General features: G+C 41.8%; 1 protein-coding gene across 22 annotated transcripts in view; it reads left to right on the forward strand.

Moving 5' to 3' along the window:
• The window catches only part of RBFOX2 (RNA binding fox-1 homolog 2), a 270031-nt gene that overhangs the window by 241802 nt on the left and 5770 nt on the right, over window positions 1-22459 (forward strand). For 7 of the 22 annotated variants that reach the window (XM_047786414.1, XM_047786416.1, XM_047786403.1 and 4 more), the window contains 8 exons: window positions 1740-1800; window positions 5394-5447; window positions 5561-5653; window positions 6748-6892; window positions 10605-10644; window positions 15869-15900; window positions 20310-20398; window positions 20836-20908. In XM_047786414.1, the coding sequence (XP_047642370.1) occupies window positions 1740-1800; window positions 5394-5447; window positions 5561-5653; window positions 6748-6892; window positions 10605-10644; window positions 15869-15900; window positions 20310-20398; window positions 20836-20908 (587 nt within the window). Of the gene's footprint in view, window positions 1-1739; window positions 1801-5393; window positions 5448-5560; window positions 5654-6747; window positions 6893-10604; window positions 10645-13653; window positions 13697-15868; window positions 15901-20309; window positions 20399-20835; window positions 20909-22459 lie in introns of those variants that run through there. The other 15 variants (XM_047786418.1, XM_047786419.1, XM_047786411.1 and 12 more) reach the window with 8 other exon arrangements.

Raw genomic sequence — 22459 nt, forward strand, 5'->3', positions numbered from 1 at the left:
AGCAGTCTGAGCTGTTTGAGTACTGACGTCATGGTGATTTTTTTCCCCTTGCACATCTTACTCAGAGTTACTGAACTCCAGTTTGGCTGGTTTTATTAATGCACCTCCTGCCCCCACTTCCTTTCCTCCTTTCCCTCCTTCCCAGACCTCTGTTTGTAGCTGTGACTGTTCTTTCTTGGCCCTTGACAGCTCTCTCTCCTGCCCGCGATGGCCTCCCTGACTTTCTCTGTACCCTTCCCCGCTTTTGTGTTCTCCTCACCCCAGCTCTCTTCCTAGCCCTGCCCCCTCCCTCCCCACCCCTTCTCTGTTCTGTGCAGCTATTGGTCTCTTTTGCTGACTGGTGATTTCTGATTGGTTCTGGCCATTTTTCCTTTAAGTGCTTGGGTGCTTTCTGCTCTAGCGGCTAGTGGAAGCTCTTGCCCCATTCTAATCCTTGTCTGTGAGAGCCTCGCTCTTCACTTTCTCCCTTCTTTCCAAAATTGATTGTTTTTTTCTTTCTTTTATTTGTGTGTGTGTGTTTTTTAACTGCATGCTCTCAGTCTCATCATTGTTGTATCCCATTCTTTCTTTTTAAATGTGAAATGTTTATATGATTTGGTGGGTCAAACTGGAGTAAATGGAGTTTCAAGCTCTTTTCCTCACATGGGAAGATTATCACTATACAAATCCTGAAAGATATATTAAAACATTTTTGGTTCCAAATCTGCCTTAAAAAACATTTTTATTTTTTTTGCTAATGGATTTCTCACCATGCAAATTTCACATACTGTAAATCCCTAGAGGTGAAATGATACGTATTTGCATTTTGTATGTTTTATAATTCTTTTTTTAAAATGGCCTGTTTTTATATATCACAACACAGTATATTATCAAGTTCATGGTAAGGCTCTACCCTCCTTGCCAAGAGCTTTGAGGCTGATTCTGACGCTGGGCTGCAGTATCCTGGCTTCTAAGCGCCATCATCTTTTTAACATCAGCACCGGCTTGGGAACCCCGGCTTACCTTAGCACTGAGGGTGCTTTAACTTATGCGGTTCTTTGATGAGGGTGGAGTGTACCATAAAAAAAAAAATAAGCTTTATTTTTTCACTTCTTTTAAGTGCCTAATTTAAAGGCGTTCTGAAAACTTCTCTTCTTAAATGGATAGACCACATAATCTAGAAAATTCAGAACGGTCCTGAAGTCTGTCAACATGGGAATATAAGTCCTTATATTTGTTTACTGACTTCAAACAGTAAAATCTTATACAAGCATACAAAAAATGCTGAACAGGTGAAATCCATGGTCCCCCCCCCCCCATCTTCCTGTAAATCCGCTTCCCAACCAATGTGGCAAAAGCCTCTGTTTTATTAATGAACTTCAAAGTTCATGTACAGAGTTATCCCCAATTTACTCTTTTCCTTTTTTCCCTCAATGCAAAGACTTCTCTGTTTAAGAGAGTGCCAAAGAACTGGAAAATGTCCTTTTTCTTTGGAGCCCTGGTTGATAAAAGTAGCCCTAGTTTTCCACTTGGAGACCGAGAAACTGCATTTTTCTCTTGTTTGCCTCATTTAATAATAAGTACTTTAATTAAAATACTATATGTTAATATTTTATATTGCTATATTAATTATTCAAATCATTGCTCTCTGAAATTTACATTTTAAACTGAATACCTTGTTGGTTGTTGAATAAGCACCTCCGTGTTCCTTAATGTGCTCTCCTTCTTCCCTGCCCCCCCTTTCTACTTTCTGTCTTCAGGTGAATAACGCTACAGCACGTGTAATGACCAATAAGAAGATGGTCACACCGTATGCAAATGGTAAGAGATTACACATCACCTCCAGAAAGATGTCATATATTCTTGTATAGATAGATGAACTTTTTGCAGATATCAAAGACTCTCTCTTGATTTCATTCTTGAGTTGTTTCATTTCTGTTGAAGTATTTTGTTTCCCTAGGAGAGTTAATTTTTGCAAGTGACCTTTTTTTTTAGTTATTAAGGTGTTAGTTACCATCTCAGGTAAGTGCACTTTATACAGTGTGAACATGTCCTTTGAGGTTACCTGTTAACCCAAGTCTGGCCCCACTTGGGCAGCCTCTTTTTTTAGCTGCCATAGTGCTTCGTAATATGTTAGTCTTGTCCATGAGCCCCCCCCCCCCCCCCCTCCCGGTGCTCACCAACCCCCGCTTTTACTCCTCATTCGTACTTAACTGAGCATGACCAGAATAATTCTTTTTTTTTTTTTACTTTTTTTCAAATTAAAATATAGTTGATTTAAAATGTTGTGCCAGTTTAAGCAGACTAATTCTTGATCCCTTGTTCTCCTTTTAAAGGAATGCTCTAGAGGTAACAGCCAAGGCTGTGTGTGTGTGTATGCCCACGTGCATGCATGCACACATTTTCTCTTTTATTTCATGGCTACAGGTTATATCGTGAGTTTTATAAATTTCTTGTTAAGAGGGAATTTTTCTGTGAATATTTTGTCTAACAAAAACAGAACTTAGCTTCAGTTGTCTGATTCAATCTAGACACATATTCTCTGAGTGAGCTACGATAATCATTTTAATATGTGGTACTACAGGGGTTTGGTCCCTGTTGGACGAAAAAAGAAAAAAACCAAATGGATGGGGTCCTGAGCCCTACAGCTTCTCCTTGGTGGACCTCCTTCTCTGCTGTATATTTTAGAGTTCTGTGTAAGATTTTATGTAGAGTAAAAAAGGGCATTTCTCCCTTTTAATTGCGTTTGAACCTCCTGCCAGAGTCTGTGCTGGTAGAGGTGTACTTGTATTGAGTGTATCCCAGAAGGTCTTCGGTAAATATGTGTAACTCGGCCTTTCAAATAGATGGTGGAAACCAGCAGAGTTTGCATTGAGCATCATTTGCATTTTCCTCATCCATTTTATCAGTGGTGTATCTTAGGGCGCCCCCACCTTCCACGTTACCTTTTGTTTTCGTCTTTTCATTGCTGTCACAGAAAGAAGTTTCCGTAATTTTGATAAAATCCCATTTAAACAAAATAAGAAGGACAGGCAGGTATGTCAAACTTCCTTTAGATCCAGGGAGAAAGGCGTGGCAGAAAAAGCTACCGACTGGAACTGAGTAGACAGAGGTTGTGTTTCTAGATTTTCACTTTGTGCTGTGACTATGGGCCAGTTTCCTCACTTATCTGATTATGTTTTCAGATCTATCTAGTGTCAGGCACAGAATTACCAAAAGGCTCTTTAGAAAATATCGCAATCTAGGAGTTCCCGTCGTGGCACAGTGGTTAACGAATCTGACTAGGAACCATGAGGTTGCGGGTTCGGTCCCTGGCCTTGCTCAGTGGGTTAACGATCCGGCGTTGCCCTGAGCTGTGGTGTAGGTTGCAGACGCGGCTCGGATCCCGCGTTGCTGTGGCTCTGGTGTAGGCCGGTGGCTACAGCTCTGATTCGACCCCTAGCCTGGGAACCTCCATATGCCGCGGGAGCGGCCCAAGAAATAGCAAAAAGCCAAAAAAAAAAAAAGAAATTATCGCAATCTAAATCCCTAGCTTATTATTTAGGAAACGAAGCCCAGGGAAGTGTAGTGGTAACTCATTGACCTGGAAGTGGTACCTATCATTGCTCTCTTTGGGTTTTCGTTTTGTGAAAGTCAAACACCTGTAAAAATACATTGTCCATTGTATAAAACTAAAGGTATTCAAAGTACTGTTGACAGTGTACCATTATATGCCATTATTATAATTGCATCCATTGGGGAGTTCCCATCGTGGCTCAGCAGAAATGAATCTGAAGAGTAACCATGAGGATTCAGGTTCAATCCCTGGCCTCACTCAGTGGATTAAGGATCCAGCATTCCTGTGAGCTGTGGTATAGGTCGCAGATACGGGCTCAGATCCTGAATTGCTGTGGCTGTGGCATAGACCAGCAGCAATATCTCTGATTCGACCCCTAGCCTGGGACCCTCCATATGCTGCGGGTGCTTCCCTAAAAAAACAAAATAATGTATTATAACAACATACATCCGTTATATTTAAAGGGAGTACTTAAGTAATAGTGCCATTGGTAAGAAAGGAAAAGTTCATTTTTAAATATAATTTGAGGGAGTTCCCTGGTCGCCTAGCAGTTAAGGATCTGACATTGTCCCTGCTGTGGCTTGGCTTAGATCCTTGGCCCAGGAACTCTTGCATGCTGCGGCCGCAGCCAAAAAAAATTAAAAAATAAAAATGAATAAATACTACTCTAAATCAGTATTCAAGCCTACTAGAACCAAACTTTAGAAACCTATAGCTCCCATGTTAGAGATTTGAAGAGTGTGCTAGGTGCCTTCTGATGAATTGTCAACATTTTAGCTCATGTTAGTTTTGAGTCACTCAGTTTGTCTGACATTGTGAAATATTTGTGCTTTTCAACCCCAGTAGGATTTGAACCCAGATTTTGAAATGTTTATGCAGAATAATGAAGAGGCATGTCTATGAACACAAAAAATAATGGAGGATTGGATTGATTCCGAATGAATGGGTTTTCTCTTGAATAATGTCTTTGCTCATAGAGTTTAGAGCTGGTAAATGGCCTTTTCTTCTTTCCATTTACATATTTATAGAGTAGCAGTGGCACAATGTTACAGTGTCATAAAAAGAAGTAAATCAAAGACCCAATCTTTCAGAAAAATCATACTGTATGTTTGCTTATTTTGTATAAAATTCAACAAATATTTAATGATTAATGTTTTCATATGAAATTCTGCTCTTCTTTAATTATCAGTGGGTAGTACTGCGTTCTTTTTTCACCACTTACCATATTTCTATAAAGACAAGAAAGGGAATGTAGAAATAAATTTGACATCAGACCTAATGTTGTTTGGAAATACTTAAAAATTTATAAATGTTTAAGCTAACATTCAACAGCAGGCTCATGGATACATTTAGCTTAAAGGTCTGATTAACTTAAATGTGCTCATTACAAATTTTTATATATATATATGTATTTTTTTGCTCATTACAAATTAAAATCTTAGAAGACAGGAATTCCCATCATGGCTCGGCAGTAACAAACCCAACTAGTATCCATGAGGATGTGGGTTCTATCCCTGGTCTTGCTCTATGGGTTAAGAATCTGGCGTTGCCATGAGCTGTGGTGCAGGCCAGCAGCTGCAGCTCCAATTCGACTTCTAGCCTGGGAATTTCTGTATGACCCGGGTGTGGCCCTAAAAAGACAAAAAGAAAAAATTTTTTTAATCGATATGCAATTGACACACAGCACTGTTGAGGTGTATAGCATAATGATTTGACTTCTATGTAATACAGTCTCATCCTTACCACATCCATTCCTGGAAGGTATCCTGCTCATTTTGATACAGTTAAGGAGACTTCCCTGTTTCCCCTTATCCTCATGGAGTCGTAAATGCCTCCCTTGTCCTCTCTTCCATTTCAGGTTGGAAATTAAGCCCAGTCGTTGGCGCTGTATATGGTCCCGAGTTGTATGCAGGTAGTATTTAGTTTTTCCATTTGTGCTATTTATGTGCATGTAAAACATCTGTTGTTTTTCAATTTGTTACTCCTTTGTAACCTTTCTGCATTTTTATTTTTTAATGCCCTCAGCATCCAGCTTTCAGGCAGATGTGTCACTAGGCAATGACGCAGCCGTGCCCCTATCAGGAAGAGGGGGCATCAACACTTACATTCCTTTAATCAGTAAGTAGCCTATGTCGACCTGGCATGGGTTTTGACTGTTGTGAGTAAACCATGATGTGTTGGCCTTTTTTTGTTTTGGGTTTTTTTCCCATATAAATACATAACTTAAAAGGAGGCATTCTCCAGAGAGAGAAATACCATCACAGTGCCTTGCCCTGCTTGCCTGTGACGGAATCTTTTTGACCAAATGTTAAGGTTGCCCAAAAGCAAGAGTTGGAAGAGGTAGAAGGGGGTGAGGACATGTAAAGAAAATTTTAGGCTGCACTTAACAGTAAAGAAAACAGAAGAGGTAATTATTTGTGGCATATGTTATACATGTTATCTGCAAGCCAGCTTTGGGCCCTCCAGTAGAATATCATTGAAAAGCCCCTCCAGTATTATTGATTACTCTCCGCTCTGTTGATGTCTCTAAAAGTCTTTTTGACCTGAGCCGTTTAGCTCCAGCAAGAGGTATAATTAGACAGAGTTCAGCAGACACAGAATCAATGTCTCTGCATGTTTTCCAGAGGACAGCACACTTAAAATAGACCCTTAAAAAATGCTGCCTCTTTAAGGATGCAAGACTGCAGGGGAGAGGTATTTTTCCCTCTCACCTCACATTTCTGGATTAAAACATTTCAGGTGAAGAATAAAGCTGACTAGGGAAACGTCTGGAGACTTGCATGTGCCTTGGAGTGCGGCAGCGTGTCAGAACACAAAAGGGCCTTCTTAGGAAGGAGAATTATGTCCTTGTAATGATGTTTGGAAACAAGAATAATCATCAGCCAGAGAACGTTGATAGCAATCGATTTAAACTGCTCGTAGAAGTTAAAGTCCCGTCTCTCCTGATGGCAGTAGCTCCCAGAGCCGCTTGACCTGTTTCTCATCAGCTTGCGTCATCGTGCCGACGTCGGGAAGGAACAAAGAACACCCACTCCAGATTTGTGATGCGTGGGGTGTGGAGTCAGTTCGTTTTGCCAGTTGCAGATTTCCATTTCTTTCTGAGAAAACTTGTGCTACGGGATGTCTTTAAATCTTTCCTGTAACTGTTTCAAAGCGAGTCGTTACTGTCTACCTGCTGCTGAATGCAAGTTGACATTTGTGTCATATTTTGGGTCTCCCTTTAGTTCCTGGCTTCCCTTACCCAACTGCAGCCACCACGGCGGCCGCTTTCAGAGGAGCCCACCTGAGGGGCAGAGGGCGGACGGTATACGGTGCGGTCCGAGCGGTACCTCCAACAGCCATTCCCGCCTATCCAGGGTAAGCAGTAGATTCCCAAATAAGCAGCCGGACAAAAAGGATACCATGGCCCTCTCATAACTTCTGGAATGTTGCCGTACCACACAGTAGAGATTCTATAAATATTTGCAAATTAACGGATTAGATGGCAAGAACCATACCATTATCAGAATGTAACCAACTATCAATTCATTATATAAATCTGCATTTTGGCCACCTTAAGCCCTCACGGTAGTGGCTTAAGACAGTGGCCAGAACCGTCTCGTGTTCACTAGCAGTGTGTTGGCATGGAGTTCACTCAGCATCGCACGAATATGGATTAACACTCCTGCAGAGAACCAAACTAGGAGCTCAAGGTTGTAGTGCAAGACTGCGCTGCTGGATCCCCCCTCACCACCACCCTTGCTGGGGCTGAGGCTACCACACATGCCCCCCCTTTTGGTTCCGCTGCCTGGGTGGTGAGCAGCAGAGCTAGTTACCCACAATGGATTTGCTTTCTTTGTAGGAAACGGATTAAAAGAGGTTAATTCAAAGATGAACCAAGTCCAATTGAATCAAGGGAGAAAGGGAGAAGTAGGAAGAATTAAACTACAGTTGGCTTCTGAATGAGGGTAAAACAGCTAATGTAGCTGAGCATCCTTCACCCTTTGATTTTGTGTGGAGGTGTCTCCTGCAGTGGAATGATTCCATAGCAACAAATAAATCCTTCGTTATAGAATGGGGGAGAAGGAGTGAGGTGGCAGGTTTTGATTTTGTTGTTTCTCAGGGCCAGCCTAAAATGGACATTTTTATAAAGAGTGGACTTTTACAAGTTAGTTGTATCAAGACTTTCTTCAAAGATGTGACATTTGTGTTCTTCATCTTTTCTCTCTGCCTGTGACAGATTTTTTTCCCATATTCTTATTAAGGCATAAACACAATGGCAGGAGCCCATTCATGGCCCCTTAGTTAAAATGTGAAGGGAGAGAGCCTCCTTTGTAAGGTCCTGTTCTGACAGCAGAATTGGCTATGAGGTGTACTGATTTAGCATTCATTCACAGACCAAAGGGACATGCCATTTGGGTCCTCAATTGCACAGAATTAAAGCATTTTTATCAGACAAGTATGCATGTTGAAATGGGCAGGATCCAGAAGCCACTGGAAGGGAATTTCTTTAGAAATAAACTTTCATTTGCAGTTTATAGATGTTTAAATCCCATGCATCCCATCATCTCCATCTTCTGCCATTACTTACTTTTAATTTTATCCTTTTTTCTCTCAACTTGACCTTTGACCTTCAACCTCTGACATCTCTTTTTAGAGAAGTGAATAAAGATGCAATATTGTTTCATCAAGGAATATTCAAGTAAAACATAAAATTGAACATTGGAAGTTCTACACACTAGGAAAATTGTTCATGAAGTGTCTTCCATTTCAATCCAAGAGATTTTACCATCATGCTTGCAAAGAAATACTGCTCACCAGAAACATGGGACTTCTTTATTTTTAATATTCCTGAATTACTTTATAAAGTGGTTGAATCCGTTCCTATTTAATATAGGTCATTTCAGTATATTGGCCAAACGTGAGAACGCATTCTCTCTGCTTAGTCTGTGTCAGGTATATATTTGCTCAAATATATTTTATCTTTATGTCTAATCACATCAATTTCTGTGCATTACATTGAACACTAATTTCCCATGTTTTCTTTCTTATTAACTAAATCACATGTTTACATGGAAGATGGCAAGGAATAAGTCCAGTATTTTATGGGGAATGGCCTAAAATTGCTTTCAGCTTAGTAAACTAATTTCATCATTACTCATTGTGTTCTAGCCTCCTCGTGGCATTTGACATAGGGAATATTGGAGTTCTTGTAGAATTTAGGTGAATATTCCCAGTGAGTGATGCAACTGTGAAATGTGTCCATGTTTCGAATGCCACCACTCTTCTCTGTAGAAGAAGTATTTTTTAATCTTTGCCTATATCCCCTTACTGAAATAGTTGAAGGTTAATTAATCACCACTTGGCATCAGTGCTTTGCATTTTATCAGCCTTCTCATTATGAATTAAGGCTTTTTTTTTTTTTTTTTTAACTAAAATGCAGTTGAGAAGCAGATTACTTTTAAAGGTCAGACTTTAACTGTCATTAGAGACTCTGAAAATGGGTGGAATTGAACCTCGCAGATGAGTTAATTTGCCTGCTGTGGGTAATACAGAGGCACAGCGTACTTGGGACATCGCGGAGTGTAATCCTTCTGTCCTGTAAATGCAACAAAACGTCATTGGGAGTAGAATTCAGAAACTTCCCAGCTGCCTATAAACAAGTTATTTAAATACTTAAGTTAAAATTATAATATGATGACCTCACTTGATAGCTTATTATAACAGAGGAGGTAGTAGTGAAAGTCTCTAACTTGTTTAGTTGAATAAATGATAAACAGATCTAATTTTAAGCAGCCAAATCTTGATTTAACCAGTACAAAGAAGAAAATCTTACCTTTGTTCTCTACTGCTATTCCATGTCTTTTGGTCCCAAAGTAATGTTTTGGGGAAATCATATGCACAAATACCTCAAAAGGTTTGTAATCTGTGTTTCAATTATAATAGTTGAGTGTTGCTCAGGATTTTAAAAAAAAAAAAAAGACGTATTTTCTTTGTTCAATACAAATTCAACAGGAAATTAAACTCTTCTATTCCTTATCAGCTAATCAGCTACCTTCTCAGTTTTACTCATTTAAATAAAACAGGTCATGCCCAGAATCTCAGTTATCAATTATATTTTTCAGAATTCCATGAATATTCTTATGGTTTAAAAAGAACCCTTAAAGTCTTCCAGTTACTCCTCCCACTCTGGATTATATTGTTACTATCTGGGATCCCCACTGCACCTTTCAATTCTTGGACCTTGGACCAATCACCTTAACCTTTAGCTCATTATCTCTGCTTGTGAAAGCAATGCATTGTGGGTATTTTTGGTTGTGTTTTTTTTTTTAATTACATTTCTCTGTTTACTTTGGTCAGAATTGATTGACTTGTTTTTCCGAGGTGTTGCATTGGTTCTTAAAATGCTGAATAATAATACTTTGCATGCTTGTGTGATCAGCCAAATCTTATCGCATGTCTAATGTGCAGGGTGAAAAGCAGGTGATGTATGGATATCAGAAAAAAAAAATACACGATACTATGAAACTGCTAACAAGACATTAGACATAATTATGAGACATAACTTTGCATACAGGTCCTGCCCTAATGGAATTCGTTGGGTTCTTTTTTTTTTCCCCCTTTTATGTTAAACCCTTCTCTACACACCCGCTGCCCCCTCCCCCTACACACACCCCTTTTGAAGCTCTTTAAAGAAAAACTTCCTCCTAGGACAAGTTTACTTAAAAAAATAAGTACTCCAAATATGCAAAGCTGATGTGTCCAGTGCAGCAGATCTCCGATAGCTGTCTCAGGCTGTCTGGGCATGCTCTTTGTGGTTCTCCTCTTACTGTAACACCACATCGGCGGGTGGCGCATTCCTTCACCGCATTCCTTGCCCGCCTTGCCTGTCCCGGGGCTGCAGAGCGAGCGAGCAAGCAAGCAAGCGGGTGCCTGCACTCCTCCCTGACGCGCTCGCCCCGAGCCCAGGTTCCGTATTCATACATCACCTGCCCGTGTAGAGCGCATGTGCATGCTGCCGTCCTCAATAACCGGAATGTGTTTCTGTTCTTTTGTTTTTTTGTTTTGTTTTTGTGTGGATTTTCTGCAGTGTGGTTTACCAGGACGGATTTTACGGTGCTGACCTCTATGTAAGTACACACACTGGGGCCTTCTCGACCCCATCCCCTGACAAGCCAGCCTTTTTTTTTCTGTTTCTTTGGTTTGGTTTGGTTTTTTTTTTTTAAATATAAGTTATTTAATTTTTATTTTCTTTTTCCTTGTGGATATATATATATATATTTATATATTTAAGAATGCAAGCATGCTTCTCTGCCACTGCGCTTGCCCCTGGGTGCAAAAACTAAGCCTTTGGGTTTCCTGATCATTGCTAGAGTCAGTCTACTGGACATATTCTTTTCCCTTCCCCGTCCCCACAGATGTTCTGTGTATCACTAATGTATTTGCGAGATGATCAGCAGGTTTAAAGTCTTTTTTTACTGTTGTACCATGTGCATACATAAATAACAGGACTAGCTTAGCCTTAAATCAACTCTTTCCCCTTTCTGCTTTTCTTCTCATTTCACATCCCTCTTTAGATCATTAGCGCTTTGATTTATGTAGAGGGCAGTGAGCTTTCTGAAATGTGTGTTTCCCGAGTTTACATAGGCCGAGAGAGCATTATCTCATGAAAGTGAAATAAGGAATCGATGCCGGTGAAGAGTGGGTAGGAATAAGAGGAAACCAGGTAACTCAGGGCCTAAGGCTTCTCTGCATCAGAAAGTCCACAGCCAGTGCGGGGCTCTTTCTTAAGAGCCGTCCAGAGGGAAACATCCAGAGTGGCATCATCAGCAACCTAGAGTCTTCTACAAACGTTTACCATCTCAGGATTTGTTGATTTGACCAGCTACATTAACGCCTCCGTTATCATCGGTTATTTAAACTGTCTAGCCATAGCTAAAGTTCCGTGATCGGTTGTCACATGTTATTTAAAATATGGACAGAGTGATCTGACAGACAAGTTTTTGAGTTTTGAAGTCTTATTGGGACCCCTCTCTAAATGGTCTTTTTCTGAATGCAGGTTTAGTCTAACCACCAAAATCATTAAAAGAAACAATTTCCTAAGAAAAACTTGCCAGCATGAAATGATTCCTTGGACATAGGTTAGAATTGTCTGGCAATGCTTTCTCCGCCCTGACCTTCTCAAAGCAGTGAACTAATGCCACAGTCTACCAGAGATTCTCTGGCAGCCTAAAAGCATGGAGCTCCCTTGTGGCACAGCGGGTTAAGGATACGGTGTTGTTACTGCGGCGGCTCAGGTTGCTGCTGTGGCACAGGTTTGATCCCTGGCCCGGGACCTTCCATATGCCATGGGCACAGCCAAATAAAATAAAATAAAAACATTCATGCACTCAGAGGTTGTATTGCAGGAAGTGGAGGGAGGATAGAGCAATCGCTGAGATTCTGTGGGTAACTACGAATGGTCCTGTTTAGAGTAGGCCTTCAAAATATGCTCTAATTTAACATGCTTGGAGGAACCTCAGCCACGATTTGGTCCAACCCTCTCACTTTGTAGATATGTTTTTTAGAGAGTCTGAGACTTACCCAGATTCCATAAAGTATTTCTTTAGCCAAGCATAAAATCCAAATAATCCGTATTTCATTATCTCTCTTAGTCCTTTAATTAAAATCTACATCTTTCCTCATGGTTTTCAAGAAGTTATGAAAGATCTTTTTTGTGTGTGCTCAGTGAGACTTGAGGGTTGGGAAACTATATCCTACTTTTTCACCAAAGTGCACTTTTCTAAATATATGTGTTTACATTTGATCTTAGCATGTACATTCCCCCACATACATTAGTCCACATTCTCATGAAACTCATCATTACATTATTTATTTAAGTTGTTTCCTTGGAATCTGGTCTATTAGACTTTCACTTGAATTGTTTCTTAAGTCAGATGTGGGCTTTTTTGCTTTTCTTTTCCTCTGGTATCTTCCTTATTGGGATATTTCTTAAAGTGTGGCCTACTCCTGTCTTATTAAGATTTGCCTGCTTCCACCTTGTTAAGGCAACCAACCAAATATTTGTTTACAGGTCTCTCACTTCTTTAGTTTATAATATATGATTTTATTAATAGAGAGATGGTTTTTTCTGTATTTGTTGAGAAAATACTCTTGCGGTTTTTGTTTTTGTTTTTATTTTTGTTTTTTTAACCTACCAGCTAGATCACCTTATCCAGGTGAACATAAGTAATTCAGTGACCTTGCCAAAACATTTTTTTGAGCATGGCCCCTTGTCACCTTAAAGCAGTTTCTTGGAGGAAAAAGTTGGTCACGAGTGCTGAAATAACATCCAGCTACGGGAATGAAAACCAAGAGTGTGTGAGGAGGGAACTGTTGAGCGAGGCCTAGTGTAACTTTTCATACAGTTTTTAAAACTTCATAGTTTCTATTCCACATGCGAGGCGGCAAAGGAGACCTTTAAAAACACACAACTACAGCAAACTCTGTCATTTTACCTTGAGTTTGTTCTGTTTCTCTCTGTACATTTTGTTTTCCCTTCTGTAGAAATCTTTCAAAGTACGTTTAGTTCTTGTTTCCTCAGAGACTAGAAATAGAGACGAGGGTTTATCTGGTGTACAATGTGCCCTGAAGCCGAGCTTAAAGAAACAACGTGAGGGAAGAGAGTTTAAGTTGCTGGTTTTATTTAAGTTGTATTAATTTAAGCGATTACCTGTAAAGGTTTTAGTTTTTGGTTTTTTAAATCTCTTTCCCTGTTCTGTTCCTAGGCCGTGATCCCTGCTGGCCATTTTCTTCCTCGCTGTGTCTTGGGTGGCACATTCTTTTCTGGAAGAACTGATCTAGCAATTGTGCCCATGATTTGTAAAGCGACTCCTAGGATAAGACTTGGGAGTGTAGCGGATGGTGCCTGCCTGCCTGCCCCCCCCCACCCCTTTTTTTGACCAGTAGAAAAGGCATAATTCACCCTAATTCACTTTTTTAACGGGATAACAAACTGCTCCTCCTCCTCATCCTGTGAAAAGCATGCTTGCATCCAAAGGAAAGAAAAGGCTGGTGGGCCCCTTAGCGGGCTTTTTTGTATGATTGTTTTCCTTCCACAGCTGTGTTTTTTGAACTGCTCTTCCTGTGTTCTGTTATAGAATAGTCTTACAGGAACCAATCATTAGCGCTAAAATACCTCAGGTAGGAGTGCCAGTGTGACCTGCCAATCAATCAGATTGTGGATTGCAGTGAAAAAATTGAATTATACTAACCATTCCAGCTCCACGTTAGAGATGGGAACAGAGGCTTTTTTGGACAATCAAGACTTGTGAGCGTGTGATCTAAGCCCTGCTACCTCAGCAGTGCACCCAGTCAAGTTCCTTACACAAGGGCACAACCTCCAAAATTCAGTGCTCCTCCTGTCCCATTGCCACACATCCGCACCAGGTGTGTCACACGCACTGTCCCATCACTGCCACCTCTTTTAGTTCGTCAATCACATTGATCCATGGTGTTTAAAGTGGTCTTTTATATTTGGAGAGCCTAGCAGTTGGGGGTGTTTTCCTACCACTACGGAAGAACGAGAAAAGTGAGAAAGCAGACTCTGTCTCAGCAGGACCCTATATCCCAAATCGGGCCCCGTTGTGAAATCCTAAGAGTAACTGGACTGTGCTGCTACGTCAGCTTGAGGTTGTCTTAAAAACCTAGACATATTGGGACTCTAAAATGGGATCATCTCTTTCCCTGGCCCTCTTTTCCTTTCATCCTAAGACGAGATTAGTGAGTTCATTTGGATAGTAATGCACTGTTAGAAGATTTGCTAATAGCTGGATGCAAGAACCAAGAAAACAGTAGATAGCTCTTTACGATTCAGTTAGTTTATTTATGTGGCTACCCAGCAGGATTTGGGAAAGAAACTAATTTGGGGAGATATGGAATAGTAGTGTTTGAAGGGCTTAGTTAATAAAAGGTCATCTCTCATCTATCATGAAAGTAATAACTAAGCAGAAGATAGCAAGTTGGTCATGAAATTTTTTTCCTTAACCTCAATTTTAAGATAAATTTAAAACATTTCCTTAAAATTTTTTCACCTCCGTTTTCCAAAGTAGGTCGGTCTCTCAGTCCAAAGCGTTAACAGTATTAATCATTATTACGAGTTTTGCATTCATGTCTGTGTTTTTCACATGTAGTCCGAGGTGCCATATTACCATTGAAGAGCTCTGTTCTCCTAAAGAGCCTCTCCTCGTACAAGTTCAGTCTGGAGCCGTGGGTCTCAGCTGGGATGGGGAGGAGTGAAGGAAAGGAAGGAATCAGAGTCACTCAGAGACAAAGTGATGCCCAGAGACACAGCACTAGACCCAAGCCAGATGGATTAGGTCTGTGTTCTGCTGTCAAGATTTGAAGCATCACATCTGCCATTCTCCCCACCCACCCACCCACCCACCCCTACTCTATAAATCTAAACACTACATGTAGGGAAGAAGCTTTAATTTTGTCTGCTGGTCTTGAAAAACACATTCTTTTCCTTGTCACATAATGTCATTGTCTTCCAGGTAGAAAGAAGGTGTCTTGACATCACATGCTCACCAAAGTCCTGTTTTAATGTAAATCCTAAAACCAAAATGTAAAAATAAAATTAAAGGCCAGGTGAAAATCCAGACAAGGGGAAAGTCTACCAGTGAGAGGTTAAACTTAGACAGAAAGCTGAAGGTGGGGTACAAGAGGGACGATAGGCAGAACGCTTCCACCCTGTGCTGGTTAAAACACAGCTACAGAATCAAGGGTCGGGGGGGGGGATCACGTGGCAACGTGGTCAAGTTCATTAGACCATAAAATTGATTCAGGGTGGAGTAAGTAGAAAATCCCTAGGAAGTGACATCAATCAATGGAAAAGTAAGACTTTAACAAGGACAGCAAAAGGATCTTAGAGGTACCAGCATTTTCCTTTGAAAAAGCTAGAGGTTGAAGGCAGGGCCGTGCTACAGCTAAGTGAGACGATACAATGCTTAAACAGAGGAAATATTGTAGAAGAGCACTGGGTCCGAATTCGGGGTGTTGATAGTGGGCAAGCATACCAGTGAGCACTGCGGGTCGGAGCTGAGTCACACCACGGGGTCAGGAAGGTTGAATAGGGGAGTGATGGAGCCCTGGGCTGCCCTAATTGCGAGCACTAGACGTCATTCAGAATGCATTTCAGAGGAATAGAGGGTAATGATTTTTAAAGGGGCATGTGTGTATTTGGACCAGGCTTAGCCATGCCAAATTTATTGAGCTGTCAGATTCCAGAAAGCTGTCCGTGTGTGCCCTCCTACATTAGGGTGTGCTGTGGCCATGCTAATCCCCATTTTTTGTTTTATTTCAAATCACACACAGATAGAATCTGCAAACTGCTTCAGATCAAACAGGTCTGATTGTGTGTAAATACATATGTCCTTTTTAATTTTTATTATTAATGGTTGCTTCAGTTTTGCATCAGTGCATGGTTAAAAGCAATACACATCAGCTATTTCATGACTTCATATCTCCAAATGAATTATTTCTCCTCTTTTTTTTTGTTTGTTTGTTTGTGCAGTCAGCTGAAGAAATGTTAACATCTCACTCTAAATCTCTCAGTGGAGTCTCTGTTCCCTTCTCTGATATAACAGATGGGTTACTGCTTGTTATAATTATTAACATTGTGGTGTGGGCCAGGGCTCGGGTGGGCAAGATTGACTATTTCTTGGGCTGGGGAGGGGCCAGTCGTTAGGGTCTGGAATGTTAACTCAAGTGGTGACTGACTGTTTCCGTAATACCAGGTCGTTGTGGCTGCACGCTCTAGTAATTGAGGCTGTGTACTTCACCGAGCTTGTGGTAGAGCCTAGGGCAAACCGCTGTCCCAAGAGAATGCTGGGATAGATAGAGTTAGCCAATCCGAGTCTGAACGTGGTGATTTTGCTGGTTGTTTTAGCTCCAGATGTTGGCATGCTTAGTTTTTAATGTGATTAATAAATGTGGCGCCATATCCCCTCCCCACGCCTGAACCCTATCTCTCCTACCCCCCTTCCCCGCCCTTGTTCTTTTTGAAAAACTTAAGAAACAGCAATGAAACCCTTGGTGTTTCAAACTGCACTTTGTTCTCATGTTCCATAAACCACCTCAGACTCGCTAGTAGAAATGAACGTTGAGAAAACAGTTTCTCAGCCCAGAGTCCTTATGCATTCCAAAATCCAGAATAGAAATAAATATATCTGAATTTTCGTCTCCTTATATTATGTGAGATATTTTCTTGAATAACCAATGTAAAGCACCAGCAGAAATACTTTGTACTCAGAATACATCTAAGAGGAGGAAAACCATGATGTACAATTGAATTTTTCAAATTTTGGGGTGGTCACCAGTGAATTACCAAATTAGTTTATTAGAATGTTACCTGCCTGTCCTAAACAAAGACCCCCCCCCCTCCTTTAAAGGGCTTCTCTGTAGCACCATTATCATAAAGTAATTAGGAGAGTAGACATGTTGACGTATTATTACCTGCTTTTAAAAAAAATTAATGTAGTTTTTCTTAATGCTGATATTCTTCTTGAGCCTTTTATTGTCAATAAAATATTTGCATCCCTGTCCTGGGTGTTCTGAATTTGAATAGCAGAGGACCACATCAAATTCCAGCTCAACATTAGAGTTCACTTAGAATAGAAGGTAAGGATTGCACATAGCTTATCTCCACTTCTTCTGGCTTGGAAGGAGACTTCTTTCCCAAGGCCTCCATTTAGAATTTAATTGCTTTTATGACCCTAACTTTTTCAGTTTTTAAAGATTATTTTGGATTTTGAAGGAATGCTAGAGACAAGCCTCCTGATGCTGGTTTACCACCTTATCCTAGTTTACAAGGATCTTTTACAAAAGATAGCCCTCCTATAGACTTCACACTAGTAAACTGTAATTCTTAACAAGTAGAACCATCTCTAGTTAAACTGAAAAACTGAGCCTTCAAGGTTTATGTAGAGCTTAAAATTTCAACCATAATGATTAGCATGTTGTTTTGTTGGGTTTTTTTGTTTTTTGTTTTTTGTTTCTGGCTGAGCCAACAAGTATGCAGAAATTCCCCTGCCAGGGATCAAACCTGTGCCATAGGAGCGACCTGAGCCACTGCAGTGACAAGGCCAGATCCTTAACCAGCTGAGCCATGAGGAAACTACATGTGGTTTTGTTTAACAGATGTTTTTTACCATTTCATTTCTTCTTTAGAAGTTTAAGGGGAACAAAAAGAAATAAGGTAAAAAGCCACTTCAGCTAGTTTACATGTAATGTATATATTTATGTGTATATGTACGGCAGCGCATGTGTTGCCGTCTGAATGTGCAGCTCTGCTCAGGTCCGTCTGGCCTGCCCATTCGCGTAAGCCGGGCTGGAATTCAGAGGACCACAGCCTCTGCGGGTGCTGCCAGCCACAGCCCTATCCATTATGGTTTCACTGCCAGTGTTTGGTAATATTAATTAGAGCTTTCTTACTTATATGAATATCTGTGGGAGGATTTGTAATTGAGAAAGCAGTGTTTACTTTTCTTAGTCATTCACTTGAAGAACAAAGAAGGAATCATACAAAATCACTGAAAGCCAATCAAAGATTTTTTTTTTTTTTGAGTGTGTGTTTGAATCTACTTCTGATGACTTCAAGCAGCATAAATTTAAAGAGCAAGAATAAATTTCCTGGAGTTTCCATTGTGGTTCAGTGGAAACGAATCCGACTAGCATCCACGAGGATGAAGGTTCGATCCCTGGCCTCGCTTAGTGGGTTAAGGATCCGGTGTTGCTGTGAACCCTGGTATAGTTCGAAGACGTGGCTCGGATCTGGCGTTGCTGTGGCATAGGCCAGCGGCTACAGCTCCGATTCAACCCATAGTTTCTTCCGTTAGAGAAAGTATAAATTGTATAAGAAAGAAGCAAAAAGCCGTAGAAACCTCTAAGAAGGAATTGCAGGTTTTCCAGAGTAAGATTTGCTCAGAATAAAAGCATCAGGCTAGAATCTGCCCTTTCAGATGCCTAAGAACAGGGTCCCCTTAGAAAATACTTGCTTTCAGTCCTAAGAAATGATACTGAAGTAAATTTGAAATTTCTTGGAGTTCCCAAAGTGGCGCAGGGGGGTTACGAATCCTACAGCAGTGGCTCGGGTCACTACAGAGGTGCAGGTTCAATCCCTGGCCCAGTGCAGTGGGTTAAGGGATCCAGTGTTGCCGAACCTGCAGCCTAGGTCACACCCATGGCTCGGGTGGCCCAGGGATGTCGGTATATGCCGCAGGTGCGGCCATTGAATAGGTAAATAAAGAAATAAAGAAAAACTTGAAACTTCCTTTGTAAACATAGCAGAAATTGAACATCTGAAGGAATAGAAAGTAGAAAGCACAGGGAAGGAAGCGAGTGAGAAATGGACACACTAACCTACAGAAACAGGGTGTGCTCCAGCTCACTGCCAGGCGCTGTCCGGGTGGCCCTGTTGAACAGCACAGCTGTATTTGATGGGAAAAGATTGTATTACTGTAAAGCAAGAAAGTACTCGCCTGGAGTTCCCTGACGGCTCAGCAGGTTAAGGATCCAGTGCTGTCACTGCTGTGGCTCGGGTTACCACTTTGGCACAGGTTTGATTCCCTAGCCCCAGGAACTTTTCACATGCTGTCGGAATGGCCAAAAAAAAAAAAAAGTACTCACCTGAATTATTAGGTTTAGGTAAAAATAGATGAATTCTAGAGATGTAGAGAAAAAGAAGGAAAAGGCGCTGGCCACTTTTTTAAATAGCCTGTCTCATGTGGCACTTGTGCCTGACTCTGAAATACATATAAAGGAGTGCATATGCCTCACCCCCACAGTGAGAACCCTTTGAGTATTTGGTTCATCTAAACTAAAGGAGCAGGATGGGGGAGTTTGAAACTCTTTAGGACTGATAGGATATTTGAACCCTTGGAAGAAAAGCCGACAACAGGAAGAATCCTAAAACCTTATTTAGGGAAGGAAATAAATGCAGTTAAATGCTCAAGGGCGTTGTGGTCTATTTGAATCTTGCCCTAGGAGCCTCAGCCCTTTGTAATCTGATGTGTCCGCCTCTGAAGTAGCGATTGGAATTGGCGTACTTTTTCTGTAGGGGCCGCGTGGTGGAGATTTTTGGCTTCATAGGCCTTAACGGTCTCTGTCACAACTACTTTCAAAAACAGGTGGCAGAACTGCACTGGTTCCCAGATGGAGGTTGGCCAACCCCTGATCTGCACTGGTTCTTCCTGCTAAATACTGCTTGATTGTCTTAGCCTCTGGCAAGGGCACTAAGCCACAGGGAGCCTCACACTGTATGGGCCCTTTCCTTGTGTAATGGAGTCTCTTAGCAGTAGGTCAATCTGAGTAGCCTCAGAGAAGCTGAAGTTAACTCATATAAATACAGTGTGTTTTAACTCTGTCATTTACATTTCCTGTCAGTCAGAGAAAGTTCTCTGGACCTCTTTGTAAATATTTTCCCTTTGAAAGTTCCAACAAAGACAGATCCCAAATCCTGTCTTCATTTCTTAGAGTTGAGAGGAGGCACTCTAGTGTAGTTTATTTTTGTTACTGTTACAAATTGGAAAGCAGATCCTTGCCCTCTGTGGAGCTTAATTTTGCAACAAATAACATGCAGACTGATGCAGTTTGAAACATCCTCTTCCCACATGTGTGTCTGTGTTTGTGTCTGTCTCCATGTGTGTCCCGTCTGTGTATGTGTATGTACCTGTTCGTCCGAGTGTGGGTGGGTGTGTGTTCACCTGTCCACCCAGGGGAGAGGTATCTGTAAAGTCAGGTCTCTTCTCTCCTGTAGGGTGGATATGCAGCCTACAGATATGCACAGCCTGCTACTGCAACCGCAGCCACCGCTGCTGCAGCCGCCGCCGCCGCTTACAGCGACGGGTATGTACAGAGAGCCACGAGCACTGTGCCATCCCCATGCCTCCCCTTGCCCTCCCACACCATTTCCAAAGCAGCACGTGGCACGCGGGGCTGCCTGCTGACCTGGGCGCTCTGCAGCCCTTCTCCCATGGACTCTGTCCCGCCAGAAACCCACCCACTCCGGCCTCTCCGCTCCCTCCAGCTTATTCTGCGACTTTCTAGCTTTGACCCCAGTTCCTTCTTGCTCATCTCCAACTCCGTCCTTTTCCATTCTGTAGAAGTACTTGAGGAACTTTCCATTATTGCGTTTGGGAGTAGGATAGATTTATTTCCATTCTGCCAGTTTCCTAATAACAATCCAAGACCAAGTGACTCACAAGTCCTCAGCACAGGAAACCCCTTAGTTTGGGGGGATTACTGTCTTTCCTTCATCTCCCTGATTGTACCTCTTTTTCCAGTTATGGCAGGGTGTACACAGCCGACCCCTACCATGCCCTCGCCCCTGCCGCTAGCTATGGAGTTGGCGCTGTGGTGAGTATACGCACCTTTGTTTTGAAACATTTTACTTCTTCTGACTTTTATCCCAGACTACAGAAGATCTGGGGAGGTAATCATGTCACCCCTTCTTCCATGGCCCATAGAACTATCTAGAATTTTCATATCTCTTTCTCAACCTGTGTGTGATGGTGTGAGCCACCTGGACGGGTGAAGGAGAGCCGAAAAAGGAATGAATAGTGACGTGTGCCTGGAGTAACAGCGTTGTTTGGGAGAAAGAAGGGGACGGGTTGATGTTTTTATGCTGAACAGGTTGATGATGAATGCGTGCCTGGGGCCGTTTTATTGATGGGTCTTAGCAAAGACTTGGAGGCATAAGACTCTCCAATTTCCACAGTAAACTTTGCCAAAAATGTAACCTGTCTGTTTCAAATGCAAATGCCACAGGATATCCCTGCTATTCCTAAGCCTTCTGGTAAATAGTACTAGAAATCACCAAGCGAATGCCTTAGAAAGGTATTTTACTAGTAGCATTTTGGAAATACGGTATTTTCGTAGTTACACCCCACGTCCATAGAGCTCATCGAGAGTAAGCCCCACTGCAGTATTTTTGTGTTGGCCTGGACGCCCCCACGTCTCGTGACTGGGACTCACTGGCTTCAGCAAAGACTGGCATTTCCGCAGTGATCCCTCCTTGTGCCAGACATTCTCTGCCATCCACAGTGTCACTGGGAAGCAGCCTGGGAACATGGATGGCTGTGTTTCCGAGGAGGCGACACGATGGGTCTGTTTAGACGTAAAGGATGAGCCTGCCATTTCTCACACTAAGTCTCCACCGGCGAAGATTTGTGGAAGGAAGTAGTAGGGGCCTGGGGTGGGGATTTAGAATTGAGGTAGAGACAGTATAAAGAAAGTGATGGCAATTCCTGAGGTCTTATTTAGTGCCAGAATGATGCAAGTCCTGTACTAAAGGAGTGACCCAGGAGAGCGAGTCCTAGGGAGCTTCCGGTGGAAAAAGGTGAGCCAGTAGATACAGATAAAACAAAGGAATGAAGCTCAGTTTAAGTCTAGTTGTGTGTGTGTGTGTGTGTGTGTGTGTGTGTGTGTGTGTGTGTAAAAGTCAGATATGTCAGGAAGCGACCTAGTTGATATACTTTACAAATTACAGAGGACGTAGACTTTCTTAGATGAAAGATGAACTCGGGTCTAAATCCAGCACAGTCTCAGACATGGGGTATGCAGAGATGGAGGCCAGAGTAGCGTGTTCTCCACTGTCAGGTGATGGGTAGGAAGGTGCGATTGGCAGCCTGCTTTAGGTCACGGTTGTAATGAGGTGATCAAGGTAGAACAAGACCCATACTCTAAAACAAAGAAAATCAGACGTGGTTTTATTTACAGACCTAGTTTTCATTGTTCTGAGCTTCCCTGGGTGCTGATTCATGTGAACAGGGAAGTGAGCCTTCTCGCACTCTCCCTTGCGAGTGTAAGTGAGACCTTTGCCAGTACCCAGGGGGAAACGCCAGCGTCTTAGAGGCGGAAGTTGTGTCCATGCGTAGACAACATCTAACCAGCTGCTTTGAAGTTTCG

This window comes from Phacochoerus africanus, chromosome 7, assembly GCF_016906955.1.
Source record: "Phacochoerus africanus isolate WHEZ1 chromosome 7, ROS_Pafr_v1, whole genome shotgun sequence".
Taxonomy (NCBI): domain Eukaryota; kingdom Metazoa; phylum Chordata; class Mammalia; order Artiodactyla; family Suidae; genus Phacochoerus; species Phacochoerus africanus.